General features: G+C 34.6%; 1 protein-coding gene across 4 annotated transcripts in view; it reads left to right on the top strand.

Annotated features, from left to right (window-relative positions):
- ZFPM2 (zinc finger protein, FOG family member 2) overlaps positions 1-21,974 on the top strand; it is a 450,746-nt gene that overhangs the window by 108,667 nt on the left and 320,105 nt on the right. For 3 of the 4 annotated variants that reach the window (XM_054692032.1, XM_054692031.1, XM_054692033.1), the window contains one exon: positions 8,104-8,202. In XM_054692032.1, the coding sequence (XP_054548007.1) occupies positions 8,104-8,202 (99 nt within the window). Of the gene's footprint in view, positions 1-3,621; positions 3,646-8,103; positions 8,203-21,974 lie in introns of those variants that run through there. The other variant, XM_054692034.1, reaches the window with a different exon arrangement.

The following is a 21,974-nucleotide window of genomic DNA, read 5'->3' as shown; positions in this document are numbered from 1 at the left end:
TTCTCTGATAAGCAGTTGTGAACAAGAAAGTAGATCTGTCACTTCTGAACTGTTCATTGTTAAAAAATACTTTGATGATTTAGCTGATTGCAAAATACATTATAGGGATGACTAACAGCTACAGTAACACTCCTAGTCAAGAAAGTTCAATAGTTATATTGTACAAGAATTTCTATAAGAGGTTAATATTGATAGGAACTACATGGATTAAAAGAGCAGGGTTGAGAAAGGCTGTTTGCTTGCATGACTGCTTTCAAACACTGCTGCTATTTTGTGCTGAAAAAACTGACTGTCTTGGAATGCAGCAAATCTTTAATTTCTACGGGAATGTCTAACTTTTAGTGAAAAGATGTTTGTTTGTGTTTTTGAAATTATTCTTGCCTGGCAAACAGAGCTACTGGCTTTACCACCTTGCCAACAATACCTAATATGGAATTTAAAGATGCTGTTTTATGTGTTCCAAAGACTAAATTCTAGTCCATTTCCCTAGCCATTTGTACTGTGCATTATATTGCTCAATAACATCTTCAATTTCCTCCTCTAGGACTCTCAATGATTCTGAAAACTAAACTAAGAAAAATGGAAGGGCCCACAAAATATGTGTGATATCTTTTAAAAGAGCAGCAAAAGAGTTTAATCTTGCACTGGAAAACCATTAACTCCATAGCCATAATTTTAGAAATATTATAGAATTTGTTACCACTTGACATTTATTCCATTTCATCATTTTATGAATTGGTCTCTGGGTGTATGTGTGTTGTGTGTGTGTGTGTATAGTCATTATTCCATTAAATGTTTGTGCTTTGCTAAAAATACACTGAAATTTCTATTCAAAAGTATGTGAATAAAGAATTTAACAAGTAAATGAATGAATGTCGAATACATTCCTCTTTCTGTAATTCTCTTCCTAGCATCCTTTTTTTTTTTTTTTTTGTCTTGCATTTCTCTTCCTACCAACAATAATTTTGGAGCAATATCTTAACAAACTTGTCATTATTATCTTGGCTATTAATAATTCATGCAATATCAATAAGTTACTCTAGAGTGCTGATTTCAAACATACAAGAATTAAAAATGGATAGAAGATTTTAAAAAAGATGGTCAATACAGTCATTTCCATTCAAATCAAGAAGCAGGAGTTGGGTCAATATCAAAATAAAGTTCTATTTATAAATTTTCCATGAGAATAAACATATTGAAAAGAAAGAATCAGTATATTATGAGGGAAATAGTGTTTATTAAAAGTAATTCAGAGATTCCACATACAAAACCAAAATCTAATTTTCTAACTGGTCATTGAGCAATGGTTTTTGATTGTGCATCTTTGTGTACTTACTTTTCTTAAGTTTCCAGTGAAATACAACACTTTAGACTAAAGCTCATAAGGATTAAATCCATCCAATGTTTCATTTTAACATAGAAGCATAATTTAGAAACAAGACATATATAGGACGTGCAGAAAGTAGCTCTAAGCTCACATCAACTACCTTTGTGGCCTGACATCTAGTAGATTTTGACTTATATTTCAGTAGGTTTGGAATATAGTCTTCTGAGTTATATTGGGTTGGAGTTAATTCTTGGCACTTCCACTTAATAGAAATGTGCCTGGGCATTTTCTCATATACCTGCCTCTTGTTATATTCTTCTGAATGTTAGTGATACTAATGTATGTCAGAGTCGTTAATGTGATGTTCATAAAGCATTTCACTAGTGCTGATTGGTGCTTAAGAAATAGTTGCCATATTTAGGTTTAATACAGAATCTGAGCTTGATGACATGATCTCTGCCTTATCTGTCCTTATGATTTCAGTATTTGATATATAGCAGATGTTAAAATTAATGTAAATTTAATTCTGACTCCTTTTATTTTCTACATCCAGTGTAGCATTTCAAATGGTATTCTTATGTTTTCGGTTATCTTTCCACTTTTTGCTTTCTTTTAGAAAACAAGATTTAAAAAGCAGGCAAGACTTATCTAGTCTCCCTCAGAATTTATTTTTATTAATGAGAAGTATATATTGCATGTTTACCCAGCTTCATAAACAGCTTAAAATAGTCACAAAATATAATTTCTTTTGAGCTGGTAATTGTGTACAATCAACTAGTTTTTATAGTGCTCCTTTAAATACTCTACAATGTTTATTTTCAGTAGTTCTAATTATATGTGCTGCATAATGAAACAAATTAGAATAAATCATCCCATGAATCAGGATTATCAATACTGAGTATTTCTCCAGATGTTGGTACAAGTTGCATCTAAACTCTACAGTTCTGAATTGGCAGTTAAATGACATTTAATCAAAGTATTTTATTAAATTACTATTATGTGAAATTCCTAGTTCAGTCAAGCCCTTAATGGACTGAATTATATTATTTTCATTTTGAGAGGTTTACCAATTTCTCTGTGTATAAAAAGGTCTGCTGAGATTTACAGTCATTCTGCCATTTTCTTTTCCTAGTGATACTAGAGGAAAATGATCCATGGGAAAATACCACAATGAAGGAAGGAAAAGATTTCATTCAGTTCATCATCATATAGTGGCTGTATTTCTAGAACTGTTTCGCTTTAGAATCTTAAAACGTTATCTGTATCCTATTCTTGCATCATTGAAATGTCTTTAGCTCACAACCTTCAACCTGTCATTTTGCCTGTACAATAACTTAATCACTATAATCTTTTTCATATGGAATTCTTTGGGGAGATGGCTCTCATTTTTAATCTGAAAGAATGATTTTCAATCATGAGCCTTAGGACATGAAACCTACAAAGTTTGGTTTCATGTAAGATTATGCCTCCAAAATTTTAGATATATATTTGGTTTTTTCTGCCAGGAAGCTTCCATGGCACCAATTCTGGGTTAAGAGTTAAGTCTCTATGCTCCTATCACATCATGGACTGTGCCCACCTACTTACTCATCACATGAGGTCACATTCTATTGATTTGTTTCTATTCTAGTCTGTAAGTTTGATTTGTCTCTGTTCTAGTCTGTAAGTTATTGAAAAAAAGGGAGCACTTTGTTTTGTATTCTCAGTGTTCAACACAGTGCCTAGGGGTGAAAAATAGTATTTTATTCAGGTAGTAAACAGTGGTTTAGATTACCTCTTTTCAATAGATATGAACATTTATAGATTCAACTAAATTCTTTAAACTTATAAATTATCTGATTGTTGTGATTGCTCTGAGTATAATTGTCCAAACATACTTCTTTCTCACTATGTAGCTCATTGTTTTCTTTCCAGATATGTAATTTGCTTAGTAAAATATTTCAAAGTAGACAACTGTAGTCACAAAAATTTTGCAGAAGCATGTCTACAAATATTTCGCACTGCTTTCAATATGAAGGTGGAAGTCCAAAATTAATTGCAAGAGGTTCTCAATGGCCAATATCATTTTATGTTTCTGTTCTCCGAATGACTAGATCATATATGTTCTCATTTGAAATTATTCATATACTGCATTGATTTTAAGTTTTTATCAATGGTTGCCTCTTTTGTGCTTGTTGCCTATCTCCTTAACTAAATTATATGTTCATTAAGAGAGTATTTTTTTTCTTTTTTCATATGTCTCACTGTATCTCCAAAAATGTAAATGTTAATGATTACTTGAATCCTGTATGGCACCACATGTTTCCAGCAATTACAATGTAAGTAATAGGAAGATTTACTCCCTTGTGTGAACATACAGATGATATAGTTAATATCTGAATATAAAACCTAACTTCTCTAAATTGTTCTGCTCAAATGTTTACTCTGTATTTTCTCATCTGGGCCCGTAAATATGTGATTTATAACATACAGTCTTGTGCCTCTTGTTTTGAGAGTGTTCTAGGATTAATCTATAACTGTTTCAGGTGTTCATGGTTTTTTCCTCAAGTGGGAGAATGAGTAGAGAAAAGATGTTTGAAAAGAATGCTAGGCTGCAGTGAGGAGACTCAAATTTAATCCTAACCTTATATAAACTGCTGAGTTTGGTGACCTTAATAATGCCTCTTCATGCTCCCTCCCACACCTTCTGTCCTGCATGTCGAGCCAAGAGATCTACCTAAAGCCTCCATATTCCTCCTGTGGGGTTAAAGGGGAATTTTAATTGATGAAGCTTGAGAAAGTTTTTGGGGGATGCCTTATGCAAAAATAAATATTGTAGCTATTAATATAAGGTCATACATAAATTACTGACCCTATCTGTACAATTCCCTGATCAGCAAATTTATGTAATTTTGGTTAATCTCTAGAGTTCTCACTGGTGCTCAAGTCCCTATTTCAAGATTTATAGGACATGATGAGAAAAGTCCTTGGAAGAAGTAGGTGCTGTTCAAAGAATATGAGCTTTATTCTTTACTCTTCACTGTTGGGGAGGGATTTTTCTTTGTATGCTACCCTGTATTAGTACCCTGAGTCAAACCTCCCATTCAGTATGTGGAATACAATCAGAAGTTCACTTCTGTAAGAGGTAGTTTCTATTGTAGAGTCTAAACCCATGAAAAAGTGGAAAGGTCAGTGCTCCCCCCAATTGCGTCAGGTATCCCAGGTGATATTCAAGAAGATTAGGTGGTACACTGATATTTTACTAACTAGCATCAAATCAGTTGGTGAGGAAGTTTTCAAATTTCTTATATTATATATTAATGAGAATGTCTCAACTAATATGACTATGACTTAAAAACCTTATGAATTGATACTTTTCTTGTAGAGGGAAGTGAAACCAGACAGTCTAAATAAATACATCAACTGGAAGTTAATAATGTTACATTTATTTTTATTGATTTTTTTATAGTTACCATCCCTTTTTGACATCTGTTGCTGATTTTTCCATTGATAAGTGATAAGAAGTTTTTGTTTTTAAAAAATGTTTCTGTTAAGTCATAAAAAATGAATCCATATAAAGAAAGTATAATACCTTAGTTTAGATGTCATGACTCACCAAAACTCATGAAAGGAGTAAGAGAAACTTGTGAGGATATGGAATGTGTCAGTTAAGATTCCTAAGAGCAAAGTGATGATGTCGTTTAAGGGAATTGCTAAAGGGGGTTGATGAAGGGACAGTATATAAGGTGTAAGCAGAGTTAAAGGATTGAGGAGGGCTGGGGAGCACCTTGCATCTTGTGAGAAGCTGTTATATCTCCTGTCTGAAGGGCCAGGAGAGGGTAAGGTGATGCGGGAACTTGGCGATCCAGGGGGGTCACCTCAGGAGCTCTGGTTGTGCCATACAGCAATCAAAGAGAAGGAAATACTTGACTGCTTTCCTGCCCTGTGATCTTCTGATCTCCAGTCAGTACCTCCCACTGGAAGATCCCATCCAGAATTAGAGAATATGGGAGCCCCAGGAATGTGGTCAACAGAAATCCGCCTCCTTGGAGCACAAGGAAGGGCAGTGATGGAGGAGTCAATTGGAGCAAGCAGGAAGGGCCAAGCAGAGACTAACAAGTTCTTTTGAGGCAGCAAGCTTCTCTGCCAGAGCTAATATTTTATGATTCTTGTGATGTCAACATGCTAATCACTTGGCATTAGTTCAATACTTACATATATGCAGAGATAATATTCAAAGTCTGTAATAACTGATACAGCCTGGACTGACCAATCAGAGCAGATGACATAAACATCTTATTGTCTAGCTTTTAATCCCTCAGTTTCTAGATTCAGGGAGGAGTATGAGGGGCCTGATTAGGGAGGGGCCAGAGCAGGCCTACTGAGGAGTACTTGGTTACTTTAATGTCTTTCAGTATTTCAGTGTATTTAAAGGCCATGGAGGCTGCTTGTGTGTGCAAGTCTGACGAACAGCCCTATTTGCCTCTAAGAAACTAGAGAACACTTCTACTGGCCTCCTAAGATAATTGATTGATAACTCTAGATTCTTCTGTGTGCCCTGCAAAAAGGAAAACAGGATTGAAAATCTCATCTTGGGCCTCCCCAGTGGTGCAAGGGGTTAGCACCACACTATGAAGCAATCCACAGCCTCTGCAGCATGAGTTTGATCCCCGGCTGGTCAGAGAGAAACCCACATGGCGAAGCAGACCCCTCCTGTCTCTCCCGCTGCTCCCTTCAGCAGTGTATTTCAGTCAGTTTGCCTGTTCTGTTCCCCACTCTGTCTCTGGTGAATCCTCTCACCCCCCACATCTCTGGCCTGTACCCCAGCTCTTGTATGCATAAATAAATAAATCTTTTTTTAAAGATTTATTTATTTATTTATTTATACAAGCACTAGGTACAGTCAGAAGCACAGGAGGGCGAGAGAATTTACCAGAGCCAGAGTGAGGAACAGAACAGGCAGACTGACGAAATACACTGCTGAGGGGAGCAGCAGGCGTGGCAGGAGAGGTCTGCGCGCCATCTGGGACTCTCGCCGGCGGCTGGGGGATCTAACAGGCGCTGCGGAGGCTGCGGGCAGCTTTGCAGCCCAGCACTCAACCGCTGCACCACCAGGGAGGCCCATAAATAATCTTTAAAAAAAAAAAATCTCATCTTACTACTGAGCCTTTGTACCTTCCTTAAGGCACTTGGACCTTGTCTTGCAATCTCCTTATTTATGAATTCACTTTCTTTAATGCTTTTTATACTATTTTCAAAATGAAACTATAGTTTTTCATACGTATCTTAATATACTGCATACAGTTCTTTAGACATAATAGTTGCTCAGTAAACATTTTGTGGAGAGAATTTTGTTTTTACCCACTCTGATCCTCCTGAAAGGAGGAGGTAACTCATCTTTTAAAGAGCCTTCAAGTCCAAAATGAGGTTTGGTGCCATTGGATATGTGTTTTATTTTTTGTTAGCAGCAAAGTAAATGGTCTTCTGTTCAGGAAATTGGTTAAACAGAGCTCTCACTGGGTTTCAACATTTTATCTTACAGCTTTCATTCTGTTTTATAAAAGTGATTCATTTTAGGACTTACATATATACACATACGAGTATGTAATTGCATTTTCTTATTATTCTGTTTTCTGATCTCTGCTACGGTTTATAAGTAGGTATTATTTAGTATTTTTGTGTGCACTTGTTAAGATAGCCTTTTTTGTATGCAACATGTCGTCATGTTACTTTCCTTTAAAGGAGCACATACTGTGTTATCAACTAAAATGAAGTTATAGTAAATTAGATTTTTTCTTTTAAATTTGGTTGTGTTCTATATTCTCCTTTGTCATTACTAGACTTTTGTGCAAAATGTAATATACTTTTTTCCTTTTCTTATGTGAAAATGAAGGCATGGAATTGTGTAAACTAGATGCACTTATTCAATGAAAGTCTAGGACAATTCTAGCTTTATAGCTTTTTGCATTGTTCAGATTTGAGTCATTGACCCATCTCATATGCTGGTCATTTTATTATGGTCTTCTTAGACCTTTTTTTTTTAAGATTTATTTACTTATACAAGAATCGGGGTACAGGCCAGATGTGCGGGAAGGTGAGAGGATTCATCAGAGACAGAGAGGGAAACAGAATAGGCAGACTGGTGAAATACACTGCTGAGGGGAGCAGTGGGTGTGACAGGAGAGATCTGCAAAGCCAGATCTTCACTGGCTGGCCAGGATCGAACCTGCACTGCAGATGCTGCAAACAGCTTCATAGTGTGGCGCTCAACTGCCTGCGCCACCAGGGCGGTCCCTTCTTAGACCTGTGGATAAAAAGAAACACAACCAATTTTTAACAGTCTTCATGCTGGAGAAAAGTAACAACTTTTTCAAAATAATGTAGATAATCTATATCTACCCCAAACATAAATATCCTTTTCTTAAACTATTTAATATTTTTTCTGTTATATCTTGTCTTTGTAAAAATTGTAATTTTGAAATAAGTTGAGGTTTTCTGAGTTGAAAACCCTGCAAATTGTATAGTGCTTTAATTTTTCTCATTATATATATTACTAAATCTGAAAACTTTTATAGACAGTTCCAGTAATTAACTTTATTTATAATGCTGATTTTCTTTATTATAGAGTGATAATAAATATTTGAAAAATTAAAGATGGACACTCACCAGTGTAATGACAATGTATGTAATAAACATAATTCGACATATGCTAAGGACATCTCTGGATGAAGATTTGAATGTCAAATAGAACTGTCCGAATCATTTGCCTTTCTTTCTGTGCTTTGTATTTTTTCCAGGTGATGATGGAGTCCAGGAGACCACAGAATCAGATGGGGATACACAGTCAGAGAAACCAGGGCAGCCTGGAGTTGAGACAGATGACTGGGATGGACCAGGTAGGACAGAAAATTTAAAATTCTACTGTCTATTGCTATTATTTAGAATTCACCCTTTTTCTTAATTTTTAATTAGATTGTAAAACTCTTACAATCTCAGTTCTGACTTGAAAATATTTGTGGGTATGTTGGCTATATGGGCATTTAAATAAACATCATTATTTAAAAGAGACTTTTCTTTGGTAAATAGATTATAAAGCCAAAGGTTACCTCTGCATGAACTCTCCATCTTTATTTTTTCCATATTCATATAAGAATTAGTCAATTATACTTATGTGTTCTTTGAACAGAAGTCTTTCTGCTATCTCCATGTTCATATGGGACATATATGTTTTAAGTCATAGATTAAGTCTCAACATATATTTAAAAGTTTAGAAAATACTAACAAAATGTCCCCCTTATTGAAAAGTTTTGGGAACATTTTCATTTTGATGAACAAAAATTAAATTTAATTTTAAATATCCTGACATTAATTAATTTTGAGAACAACCAAAAATGATCAAAATACACCAAAACACTGTGTAACTTTATGTAAAAATATACAGTCATAATACTGCTATGGGAAAAAAAAAAAACCTTTATATTTAGTGCCAAGTAATTTAAAATTGATGGTATATTTGTAAATGGAAGCTATTATGTCATAGGGTTTAAGGATATAAGTGAGTTTTGAAATAGTTTAGGCATAATTTTCAAAGCAAGTAACATTTTTCATTAAGAAAGATCCTTCTATTTCAATCACATTTTCACCCTTGCATGACTTTGAAAATTGCTCTCTGCTGTGTGTGAAGAACAGAGGACGTCTAGTGGTAATTTTCTGAAACCAGTAGCTGGAAAATATAATGCAAACAAAAATGAAGATACAGTATATCTGATTATTATGATGTTATTTCTAATGTTATTTGTGACACACACAAATGTTTGTATTCTGGATACTATAGCATCATGTTACACAAGATTTTGGATCAAAATGTAATATATTTAAGGTACCATAACACTGCCTTTTAAGAGTTTGAAAGAAAATGCAGACTTCTGGCATTTTTACCTTATTGCGTAATGCTCTGTCTTCTCAACGTGGGGAAGAATACCCTAGATAAAAAAGTCTTTGGAAATTTTGTTTCTTCTTGGAGATTACATTTAGCTTAAAAAGGGTGGGTGAACTTTATATTGTATGGCACTTTATAGAATTAGATATGTTTAAGCTATTTAGAAACACTTTACATTTTAAATTATATTAGGTGGCCTTTAGGATATGCCTGTTTGCAAAGGATGCATTCTGGTTTCTTTTTGTATGGGGCAAACTTGGAGGGGCAGATTTTCCTTTCTTGGGCCTGCCATGTTTCCAGTGACTTAGAAGTAATTAAGCAAAATCAGGGGGTGATGAATTACTAAGCACATACTGCGTGTCCAATGCTGGCTTTTTTAGGAACATTTTTTAGAAATAAAGTTGCATTATTAGCTTTAATAAAAAGATGGAGAAGAATTATGCTGGGCTTAAAAGAATTATGCTGGGCTTAAAAACAACAACAACAAGAAACAACCCAGTAGTATATCTGATCCAACAAAGGGTAAAATTTTGTCATACTAAACATCTAGTTTTGAATTTAAGCACAAATTACTGGTTAAGACATGCGATAAGAAGCCAGGTGTGATTTCAAGGTCTCCTAACTTTTCGCTCCTCCCGGCCAGACCTGATAGTCATCCTAAGTTAGACAGTTTTCTCTAAAAATAGAACAAAATCAAAAGAAAAGGAAATTATCTAAAGAATTTGAGGCACAAGGCTGACATCATTTACGATGGATCAGGATTTATCTTATTTTTAAACAGTTTGATTGAAGATGACTCCATAACCTTTCTAATGACTCAATTCAATAATGAATCAACTCCTGTCTGAAGCATTCTATTTTTATCAGTTCCACAGTGCAATAATTTTTCCTTTATTTGTTATTCAACTAAAAGATATGCATAGTAATTGCTCACACCTTCCTTAATTCTTACAAATCAGTGGAACCTAAACAAACTTAAGGACAGTTATCTTACATTTACAAACACTTCTGTGGTGAAATTCTTTCATGCTTAAATATTTGTTACTTGTTAAAATAGGCTTTAAGTTTCTGTGCATCGTTCACAGTTTGAGTGGAGAGCTAGACACTCACTAAACAAGTAAAGTTCAGGCCAAAGTAAAAATAATTACCTCATTATTTCAGCATTTCACACATCTATTTTTAAATTTCATTGTTCTTGCTTTAAAAAAATTTACTCTGGCACTACCTTGCCTGAAGTCTAATTCATAGAATGCCTGCTCTCTACTGTTCTTCCTTTCATCAGTATTTGTCTGTTCTTCACACATATAATTTCTGCCTTCTTTTTAAGTAAACACCTTTTCTTTTATTACTCACACAAGCATTTTGCTTTATCACCCTCATAAGTACTTCAATTTATATATGTGTGTGCATGTGTGTGTGTGTATATATTCATTCAATAAACCTTTACTGAACACCAATCACTATAAAAGGTGCTAGGAAGAAGTCCTAAGATGTAGTAGATGCTGTCCACACTCCTTTTTTGATGTCACTTCTCACCTTTGAGTTTCTTTAATTATTCATGTATTTAGGTCATTGATACAATAATTAAGCACATTAACCTAGAGTGGTCTAAACTAAAGAAGAAAATGTATACATTTTAGAATTAAATCTGTGTTTGAGTTAGCAAACTGACACTTTCGACATAATAAGTAGCCAGGACCTCACTTTCCTTATCTTTATTTTTTAAAAAAATGATTATTTAATTATTTTTATTGAGACATAATCAACATATAGCATTATTTTAGTTTCTGGTGCACAACATTAATTATGTATAAATGATCATCACAATAAACTAAATAACATTCATTACCAAATACAGCTTTAAATTTTTTTATTCTTGTAATGAGAACTTTTAAAATTGATTCTTTTAGCAATTTTCAAATATGCTATATAGCATTATTAGCTGTGGGTACCATGCTGTACCTTAGATCCCCAGGGCTAATTTATTTTGTAATTGCAAGTTTGTGATGTTTTGACCCACTAAATCCATTCACCCATTTCTTCCAGCTCATCCTACCCCTTAAGTCTGGCAATGACCAACATGCTCTTTGAAATTATCAAGTTTTTTTTTTCCCGTTAGGCTCTGCATATAAATGAAGTCATAGGTATTCCTCCATAGCCTCTCCGTATCCTCACCAACACTTATTATTTCTTATCTTTTTGAAAATAGCCATGTTCAGTTGTGAGAAGTTATTTCATTCTGTGTGTGCTTTTTTCTCTTTTCCCTGATGATTAGCTATTTTTCCTTTGGATCTCTATATCTTCTTTCAAAAAATGTCTTTTCAGATCTCTGCTCATTTTTAATTAGATTGTTATGTTAATTTTTTGTTTTTGTTTTGCCATTGAGTTGTTTGTGTTCCTTAGATACTTCAGAACTTAAGCCCTTTCAGATAAACGATTTGCAAATATTTTCTTGCATTCAGTAAGTTGCCTTTTTATTTTGTTGATGATTTTCTTTGCTGTGCAGAAGCTTTTTGATTTCATGTAGTTCCACTCATTTATTTTTGTTTTTATTGCCTTGCTTTTGTTGTCAGATTCAAAACACATTGCCAAGGCCAGTGTTTAGGAGCTTGTCACCTATGTTTTCTACTAGGAGTTTTATGGTTTCAGAGCTTACGTTGGTTTTTGTGTGGGGTTTGAAATAGCTTACATGTGGTTGTCCAGTTTTCACAACACAAAGTGAAGAGACTGTCCTTTCCTTATTATATATTGACTTCTTTGTCATAAATTAACTGACCATATATGCCTTGATTTCCTTGTGGCCTTTCTGTTCTATCCTATTGATCTGTATGTCTGCTTTTATGCTGTGTTAATTTTTATAAAGCTTTGCTATATAATTTGGAATGAGAGAGAAATTATGCTTCCAACATTTTCCTTCTTTCTCAGTGTTTTTGGCTATTCATGCTATTTTATGATTCCATACACATTTTAGGTTTGTTTTTTCTATTTCTTTAAACAGTGCCATTGTCATTTTGATAGTGATTACATTGACTCTGTAAATCTCCTTGAGTATTATCAAAATTTAATAATATTAATTCTTCTAATATATGACATGGAATATCTTTCCACCTATTTGGGTTTTTTTAGTTTTCTTATGTTTAAATGCAAAGAATAATAACTGCCTTGTTAAGAGGATAAAGTTTGAAGAGATGAAGACTTGGGAGAACATGGGATTGACTAGATGTTAGTGACCTTCCCTGATCCTAGCACCTTTTACACAGACTGAAATTTGAAATGTGGACCTTACTTTGAAAATAATGATTATATCTTTGTTTCTCTCTTTTAAGAAAATCTTATAACCACAATTTATGTCCAAACTCTGGAGTAGTATGTATTTAGATTTAAAGGTAGATTTTGGGGAAAGAATTCAGTAAGTCATTTTAAATTCATCATCTGCCTCTATGAAATGAACTCCTTAAAAGTTACTTTTATTTACATCAATTTTAAGTATGCCAACTCTCTGATTTATATTATTAAAAACATAGTTACTTCTTTTGGTTCTTGGGAGTAGTGAATAATTTGATTTCTCTGGTATAATATGAAATGATTCTAAGTGCTCCCGTCAGGTTTACTGCAGTTATAACTAAAATTTCCAGGAGTTCTAATATAGGAACATATGTTACTCAAAGGTGCAAATAATATATGCACCTCTAAAAGTGTGTATTAATGCAGAGATATACAGTTTTAAAATTTTGAGTGAACTGTCATTTACATTCTTTAATGTGAACTTTTCAATATAAGCATGTACTTTAATTGAAATATATTTTGGCATTTATATGTTAAGCACCTGAAGCATTTAAGTAAAAATGAAGTAGATAATCAGAGTTCATATTATTTGATGAATTAATGCAATTTAAACAAGGGAAAGTTTTATTATTATAGAATATCACAACTTGCTCCTAGATTGATAAACAGAAATCTGATTTTCTATCAATGGTAAGTTGTTTTGAGGTAGTGTAATGAATGAAGAAAACCAAAAATATTTCTTCCACTTTTGTCAATGCCCTGCTCCTTATCAGTTGTGTGACTACTTACTAACTATGCTTAAAGTAAGTTAGTAAGTAGTCAGCTAACTAACTCATCAAGGCTTCAGTTTCCTTGTTTATAAAATGGAACTCATTCTATTTTAGCTACATCATTTTATTTTCCATGTAAAACTTGGAGCTCAGCACTTCATATGTATTCAAGCAACAGCTCTTATTATTACTTTTAGTGTCATTTTGGCAATTGTGGCTTAGTAGCCTTTACAATGCCTTACATATTATAAGTACTCACTAAACATTTGCATAGTGAATTACTTTGCAAAATTAGTTTTGCTATCTAAAAATTACCACAGGATTATATTAACTATATTTTATTCAACTGGCTTGAATAAAATATAAAGAAATTTTAATGTAAACAATAAATTTTCAAGAACAAGTGTGTAGCATAAAATCAGACATGTACTTGTTGCATCTCGTCTAAAAATTGGTCAGAAATCTCTTAGCGGCCTCATTCAGTTGCTGTTCAACATGACAGCTACATGCAGGTGCTGGGGCTAGTTCTACTTTGTCCCCTAAATTAAACTAAAAAGATGGGTAGTGTTTTGCATAAAATGGAATGGCAGCTTGAAGACCACTGTGAGACAGAAGCACGAACTAATGATACAGTTTTCCCTCCCACCCCCCCTTACTAGTCCAAAGAAGGGCTTGGAGATTACAGTTCTGATTTCGTTTCCTTTTTGATTGGGAAAATGTGGTAGATATGAGATCTGGGAAATGCCATTTGAAGTAAATTAACAGAAACCTATGAAACATAGTTAACCATAGATATAGTCTGACAGTAAGAAGAATATTGTGAGAAGCGGAGGAAATCGTAGAATGACTGTGTATTACTCTGACAGTGAATTGGTATTATCTCTGCTATCAGATAATGCAGTTATCATTAATTTTCACATTTGCATTTCAATCTTTGGAAGGAAATGACTCTTGCCGGATGAAGATAAGAGCTCTGTACCACTATAATGAACCATCATTTTATCCCAAAGCTTTGTGTCCATATGAAAATGAGGCAGGGAGGAGTGTGTGTGTGTGTGTGTGTGTGTGTGTGTGTGTAGGCGGTGTCAGTACAGCATAACAAAGTGTCAAAAATTGCTACAGACTTTTGAGCCCCTTATGAAACAAGAGGGGGTCAAAATAAATCTTCTGTGGTGTAGTTAAGTGGATATCGGATTAAGAGATGAAAGCCTTATTCTTTGTAGGACAGAATTCCACATAAGTACAGTAAAAAAAAGTTCTCTTTATCTTATTTCCTTGCTCCAGTTTGTGCTCTCATGTAGAATTAGGGCACCCATAAAGGCATCCAAAAATAAAAAATGGTAGGTTTGAGACAATGTACTTAGGATCATTGTTTGGAAAGATTATGTCTTTCAGTTAGAATGAACTGCATAAAATAGACCATTTAGTTCTTATTATCATTTTTATTTATTACATATTATAATTTTATCATTATCCTTTTACAGCAATTTGGATATATTATTATTTATACTTTCAGTTGTACAAGGATGGAATTAAGAATATTTATATAATGGTTTGTTTTAGAATTTGCAAATACCTAATGTGTTTGCATAAGTTTAATTGAGAACTTCAGGTTAAAAGATAATGAATTTGAGATTAATTTTCTTTTGAAACTTTCTCTGCAGTGACCTTTTCTTCAAACACACAACTTGGAAATGAATGCAATATCAAATTTTGTAAATATATCATGGTCTCAGGAATATACATGGTAACAGATTCTTTCCAGTCCTACACTTAGATCTGCGGTAAAATTCATTAAATCATCTGTTTACAGTAGAAGTTCCCCTAACTAAACTCTGATTTTCATCCTCTCTGAAGCTTACTGATAAAGACTTTTCTGGGCTGAGTTTTTTGTTCCCCCCAAATTTATGTTGAAGTTCTAATTTGGGATGAGTTATTTGGAAATAGGGTGGCTATACTTAGTTAAGACAACATCATACTGGAATAGGGAAGGCCCTTACTCCAGTATGGCTGCTATCTAAGAAGGGGGTTTGGAGACAGACATGTGCATAGAGAGAACACAATATGAAGATTAGGGCAGAGACTGGGGTGATGCTTCTACAAGTCAAAAAAGACTAGCGAGTCACCAGAACTTAGGTGAGAGACGTGAAGCAGGTTCTGTTTCATAGTCCTTGACATCTTGATCATGGGTTTGTACCCTCCAAAATTGGGAGACAATAAATTTTGCTATTTAAGTCCACCCATTTATGGTACTTTGTTAAGACAGACTTACCAAGTACTACAGAAGCAAATCTTGTGAGCATTCAGTTGTAAGCCTGCCAACTATACTTCTTTCTATGATCTTTAATTGCTTTAAATATTGCCTCCACCAATAAAATATGTTTGCTTCCCTCCCAAAAACGATGTACTGTTTCTATGGCAACTATGTAGAAACCTTTAAAAGATTGGATAAAGGAAAATTGCTGAAACATTATGGTTTGGACAAAACAACTTTAAAGAATTGGAGGGAAATCATGAAAATGTTGAAAGAACCTGTGCTTAGATGACTTTGTAAATGTTTTCACATCCTCACTCTAATGAAATAAACCAGAAACCACAGATGAAGTATTGGGATATTGCTGATATAAGTAGAATGCCAGTCATAGGCCCAACACACCAATGAAAAGTATAGGCTATACAACAAAAGCTTGATTATTTAAAGTGCTTTTGGGTACAATACGTTAAAATACATTGCTTATAATACTATTTTAAAACATAGCTTCTTGGTTTGGCTATTTTGGTTAAATTCTTATCCCAGTTGTATCTAGTAATAAGACTTTTACTGTGTTTCTTCCCAGTGAACCATAATTCACCTTAGATTTCTCCCCAGGGCACTCCAGGAGACACTACAAGTCAGTCAAAACTGACATATAAGAAACATTTTTGCTGTCCCTTTTATAACTTCTTTCATTAAAGCACACTCATTAAAATTTATTTTAGGACAAGGATAATTAGTATTGACTATTTTTCTTGCCTCAGTATTGTGCCCTGAAAAAATGCCTAAAAATATGATGACTCTTGTGTCTGGAAAGTGGAAAAAATAAAAACTAAGCTTTGTAATTATTTGGTTTTGGTTTGTCATTTCAGAAAAGAACATAGTTGGCCTTAAGAGGACAAGTAAAGACTGACACAGTTATGTGTACTAGTAGTAGTTAAAAATATGGAAAATAAAAGCAAGCATTTAGAAACATAGGTACTTATTATTAATGGGCCACACATTATGGGAGACTACAGAGTGACATCAATTGGACAAAGAAGATAATTTAGTTGGGGCAAATATTTGTTTGTTCAACAATATGTTGAGTAGCGACTATATGCAATGCTCTGTGCTAGATTCTAGAGTATGTGGCAGTAAATAAGTCTCTACATCAGAGAGTTTATGGTCTCCTAGAAACTGCCCATTATAACAATAGTAATGATTTTTTTAGTAATTACTGCATATATGATAGTTTTTCTTTAGATAAAGCATAAATTATACTATAAAATCATATTATAAGTGATGGGCTGGCCTTAGTTTGATTGTAAAGGAGTCAGTAATGACTTCTTTGAGGAATAGTTTTTACTAAATTTTTTCTTATTTTCAATTTTTATGTTTTACTATGCAAGTTTTAAACATACATAAAATAAGAGGGAATATGATAAATCCTCATGTTTTCATTTCCAAGTTTCAAGAGTTATCAACTTTTTACTAATCTGGTTTCATCAGTTTTGTCTTAATTTTCTTTCTGGAGTGTTTTTTAGGAAATCATAGAAATCATCTAATTTCACTCATAAGTGGCTCTCTAATAAATGAGGATTTCTGTTTTAAACTTAACCAGTATACTAATATAACACAAATACAAAATACTTCCAAATGTTATCTAAAACAATTCATTTTCATTTTTTTTGGTCTCAAATAAAAAGCCTTTGTTTGATTTGCTAGAATCCGGATTCAGAGAAGATTCACATATTAGTTAATAGGATTAAAGTCATTTCAAATCCATAGTAGTCTCTTAACTCCCTTTTCCCCTTTACTTACTGAAGAAAGCAATTTATCCCAGAGCATTTTCACATACTAAATTGGGTAGATTGTATCCTAGTTGTGTAACATACTTCTCAATCTGCCCCATCCCACACTCATACATGCCCCCATTTCTTATAAATTTAAAGTTAAATCTAGATCCTTGAATAAATTCTGATTCAATACTACAGGCAACAATACTCCATATAAACTGCTGGGTGCTTACTGTTGCATCACATCGTAGGCAGACAAAGCCCAGGATGCTACTCCATTTGTGTTGATACTGCATGCATAAGGTGGCTCAGGTTTTTTCAGCCTGATCTATACATTATAAAATTTCCCATCAACTTATTGCCTAATATTATTTCTAGAATCTATTTTATCATTAGGAGTTGCATAATGGTGATTTTCGCTTTTATCATTCTTCTTACATTTTTTTTTAAGATTTTTTTTATACGAGAACTGGGGTACAGGCCAGAGACGCAGGAGAGTGACATAATGCACCAGAGACAGAATGGGTAGCAGAACAGGCCGATGACTGAGAACACTGCTGAGGGGAGTAGTGGGCGCAACAGAAGTCTGCCACGCCATATGGGTATCTCCCTGGTTGTCCGGGAATCAAACCCATGCTGCAGAGGCTGCGGACAGCTTCACAGCACTGTGTTCAACCCACTGCACCACCTGAGAGCTCTTTTTTACATTGTTGACTGATACTATCTCCTGTAGATCTTTCCCTCATTCATGATTTTGTTACCCCTAAATACTGTTCATAAAGGAATGGAAAGATACATACTTAATTCTCTCTCATTACTTACCATTTTCAGAATAGTAAAGACTAGAAAGAGTGGTATAAAATGAGGTTAGTAAATAAGAGGGATTCAGATACTTTAGAGCCTTATAGTCCATAATAATGTTACTGGATTTAAATTCAAGACCAATGTAAAGACATGCTATGGCTCTGGTGACATTTACATTTTAAGAGTAAGCTACAGTGTATTGACAGACAGTAGGAATATGCAGTTGTCTGATCAGGAGGTGAAAGTGGCCTGTAGAGTACACTGGGTGCACTTGAGGATGTGTGTGTATGTGGCTTGTTCAACAACAGTGTTTTGTTGTCATTAGCAGAGAGAAGAAAAGCACTTTCAGGAAGAAAGATGAGTTGGATTTTAATCTGTTGAGTTTGCACTTTGCATGAAACATCCAAGGAGAGCTGTTGAGTAGAACGTTGATAATAGAGACCAGGAGCTTGGAGAGAGGTCTGGTCTAGAGATAGAAACTGGAGAATCAGCATTCCCTGACAGTGGAATTCACTGGAGTAAATGAAATTGCTTAGGGTGGCAATATATAAAGGAGAGCTTGCACATGAAGCTTGACAAATTCCTCTCTCTCATGGAAGGGCAGAGGAAGGGGTGTCATCAAAGGAGAACAATAAAGAGTGGCCAGAAAAGATGGGGAAAATAAAGACAATGTAATTGTTTTTAAGAAGGAGGGAGTTGATGCTGGGTTAAATACTGCCAAGTGGTCAAGATTGAGATTTAAAGACTGTCCTTGAATTTGGTGACATGTAGATATTAGTGATTTTACTTAGAATTGTGTCAATGGGCCTCTGATAGCAAAAGCCATCTGTGGTAGGTTGAAGTGGGAGGGAAAGATGAACAAATGAAGGTAACAATTATAAACAACTACCTTTTGAGTATTCTTAGTAATTATATAACAAATTTAACTTTCTGTTTAATGCTTTGTTGATAAAGCTATTGATTGCCTCTTATTTCTAAGATTCTTTCAAACTTTAGAATTTAGAGATAGGCTTCCAAGGAAATTTATATAGCCATACAAAACTATTCGAGATCTACTATCCATTAAATTTTATACATGATTAAAGAGATATTTTTGTTTCCTGCCCTAAATATATCCTCAGACTTTATATAATACACTTTTGAGAATTTTTTTAAAAGATTTTTTTTTATACAAGAACTGGGGTACAGGCCAGATGTGTGAGAGGGTGAGAGGATTCACCAGAGACAGAGCAGGGAACAGAACAGGCAAACTGAAGAAATACACTGCTGAGGGGAGCAGCAGGCGAGACAGGAGAGGTCTGCTTTGCCATGTGCGATTCTTCCCTGCCAGCTGGGATCGAACCCGCGCTGTAGAGGCTGCCGACAGCCTCACAGTGCAGCGCTCAACCACCTGCGCCACCAGGGTGGCCCACACCTTTGAGAATTTTTAAAATTATGTTCAGTTTTTATCTTCTGATACTTGGCTTACCAAATAGTCCCTTTTTTGAGGCTTACACTTTTAATGTAATTGATAGGCTAAATTTTGTTATATATAATGATTAACTGTAAATTGGGTAGGGTTAGAGGTGTTTTCCCTATCCTAACTGATTAACAGCCAATATTTTGTTATTATTTTTTCAATGATTTAACCCCAGGAACACATTTGATCTTGAGGATTATTGTCTCTTTTTCTTCATAATAAACTCCTTGCTTCTAAGATTGATACTTGGAACTTGCAGTTCATTCCCTCATAAATTTAATTTGCATATGCTTGCCAGATCTTGTACTTCTTCCCCTGTACCTTTGCAGACCCACATTGAATTAATTAATTTAATTAGTTGAAACAGTCACTGAATAACTGTGTGTCAGACTCCAAGGGTAAAAAGATGACTTGGACTCAGACTACCTTCAAAAAACCCCAGATTACAAAGGAGGAGCTGGACAAATGATGAGATAATTAAAATGCACTGCTCTGGATTCAGATGTAAAGGCAGGCATCCTGTGTGGTGGTAGCTGAGGAAGATCATCAACTGAAAAGTGGGACTTATGTTGGAAATATGGCGGATGGGTCAACTTTCGCAGGAGAAGGAGGGGCTTGTGTGCCAGTAGTGAGATGTCATACCCAGTGGCACAGGGATGCATTGATACTGGACCACCCTTAAGTTGTTACTGATGGAAAATGTTTTGTGTTTTCAAGAATATAATTCTTTTTTTTTTAATGATTTTTTAAAAATATTTATTTATTTATACAAGCACTGGGTACAGTCAGAAGTGTGGGAAGGTGAGAGAATTCACCAGAGGCAGAGTGGGAACAGAACAGGAAGACTGACGAAGTACACTGCTGAGGGGAGCAGCAGGCGGCAGGAGAGGTCTGCGCGCCATGTGGGACCCTTGCCCCGCAGCCGGGGATCGAACTGGCTATGGGCAGCTTCACAACCCAGCGCTCAACCGCTGTGCCACCAGGGAGGCCCTCAAGAATATAATTCTATAGCAAGTGTGGTAAACTGTTGTCATCTTGCCTGTTCAGAAACCTCCACTTTTTAGTGAGATCTGCCCTTTGAGCCACTGGTACTAGAAGGCACTGTCCTTCCCTTCATTCTTCAGCTTGAGAAAGGGACAGACTTTCTAAAAGACTGTGGAAAACTAAAGTATCTTCAGATCACAGATACAAATCCAGCCTTAGACAAAGAGATACTTGTTGAAGATCTGTGAACTATGAAAAAACAACCATGAAAGAGTTTGGTAAAAGGTCAGCAGAGACACTAAAGAAACCTAATTGTAATTTTGGCTATTGCCTGGTAAACAAACAGCCAAGTAGTTTTCTGTTGGCCTGCGCTTGTCTGATGCTCAGAGGTGGGGCAGCCTCTTGGGGGGTTTCAGACAACACAGTCCTTCTTGGCAGAATTCCTGGAAATCATGTTTAGTTATACCAAGAAGAAAATTACAAAGGGCCACATGTTTTCTAGAGTATCTGTGACATACAGGGGAGTAATGAAAATAACATATTGGGTGGTAAACATAAGTTAATATTTGAGTAAATACACAGAGAATCAAAGGTCTTTTCTTGAGTTTTCATGGCAGAATCTCTTGTTGTTATCAAAAGAGTGTAACATTCATTTCTACTGATACCCTGGGTAAGAATAGTCATAAATCTGTCTGATCAAATGGAATTTTAATAAATACTTCACCCTACCATTACCCTTTCATATTTATTAATCAAAATTGTTACATTTTGAACATTGTATTAATAATATAAAGTTAAAAGAACACCCATGTATATTCTAATAAGGATAAGGAGTCTGGGATTTCTTACAGAATTAAGTGGTCTGTAAACCAGACAGAATGTAAAAATGACTGTCTGAGACTTAGAGCATTTATTTTCAGTATGTGTTTTTAGTAAGAATGCATCATTTAATTTTATGGTATTATAAGTATATTTTTTATATAAAAGCAATAAGAAAAGAGTGGGAACATTTCCTATTACCACTGTTTGTTCTGTCAGTTCCCTCTAGCCATTTTTTCTTTAAATGTTTTCCAAGAAAATTACCATCTTCCTTAGTTGAGGTATTTTTCATTACACTGACAGTTGAATAAAAGGGGGATGTTGGGTGTATAAACACAGTAATTATTACAATGTGATTAATGCAATAGTTGTTAAATAGGGTGATAATTAAGTAAAATTTAAAAAAATACTATTTTTAGTACTGTAGCTGAACAGAGTATGTCTTGAAAGTTACTTTTTTATTGTATAAGAAATCACTTGAGTGGCTCTTTTAATTATGCAGATATAAGGCAAATAAGAACCAGGGTTTTTCAAACTGGGTGTTGGAGTTCTTTGTCACTTTGCCAGGAATACTTC

The sequence above is a fragment of the Talpa occidentalis genome, unplaced genomic scaffold (genome assembly GCF_014898055.3).
Source record: "Talpa occidentalis isolate TD23 unplaced genomic scaffold, MPIMG_talOcc4v2.1, whole genome shotgun sequence".
NCBI lineage: Eukaryota > Metazoa > Chordata > Mammalia > Eulipotyphla > Talpidae > Talpa > Talpa occidentalis.
The sequence above is the reverse complement of the archived record's forward strand: the minus strand, read 5'-3'. Positions and strand labels throughout refer to the sequence as shown.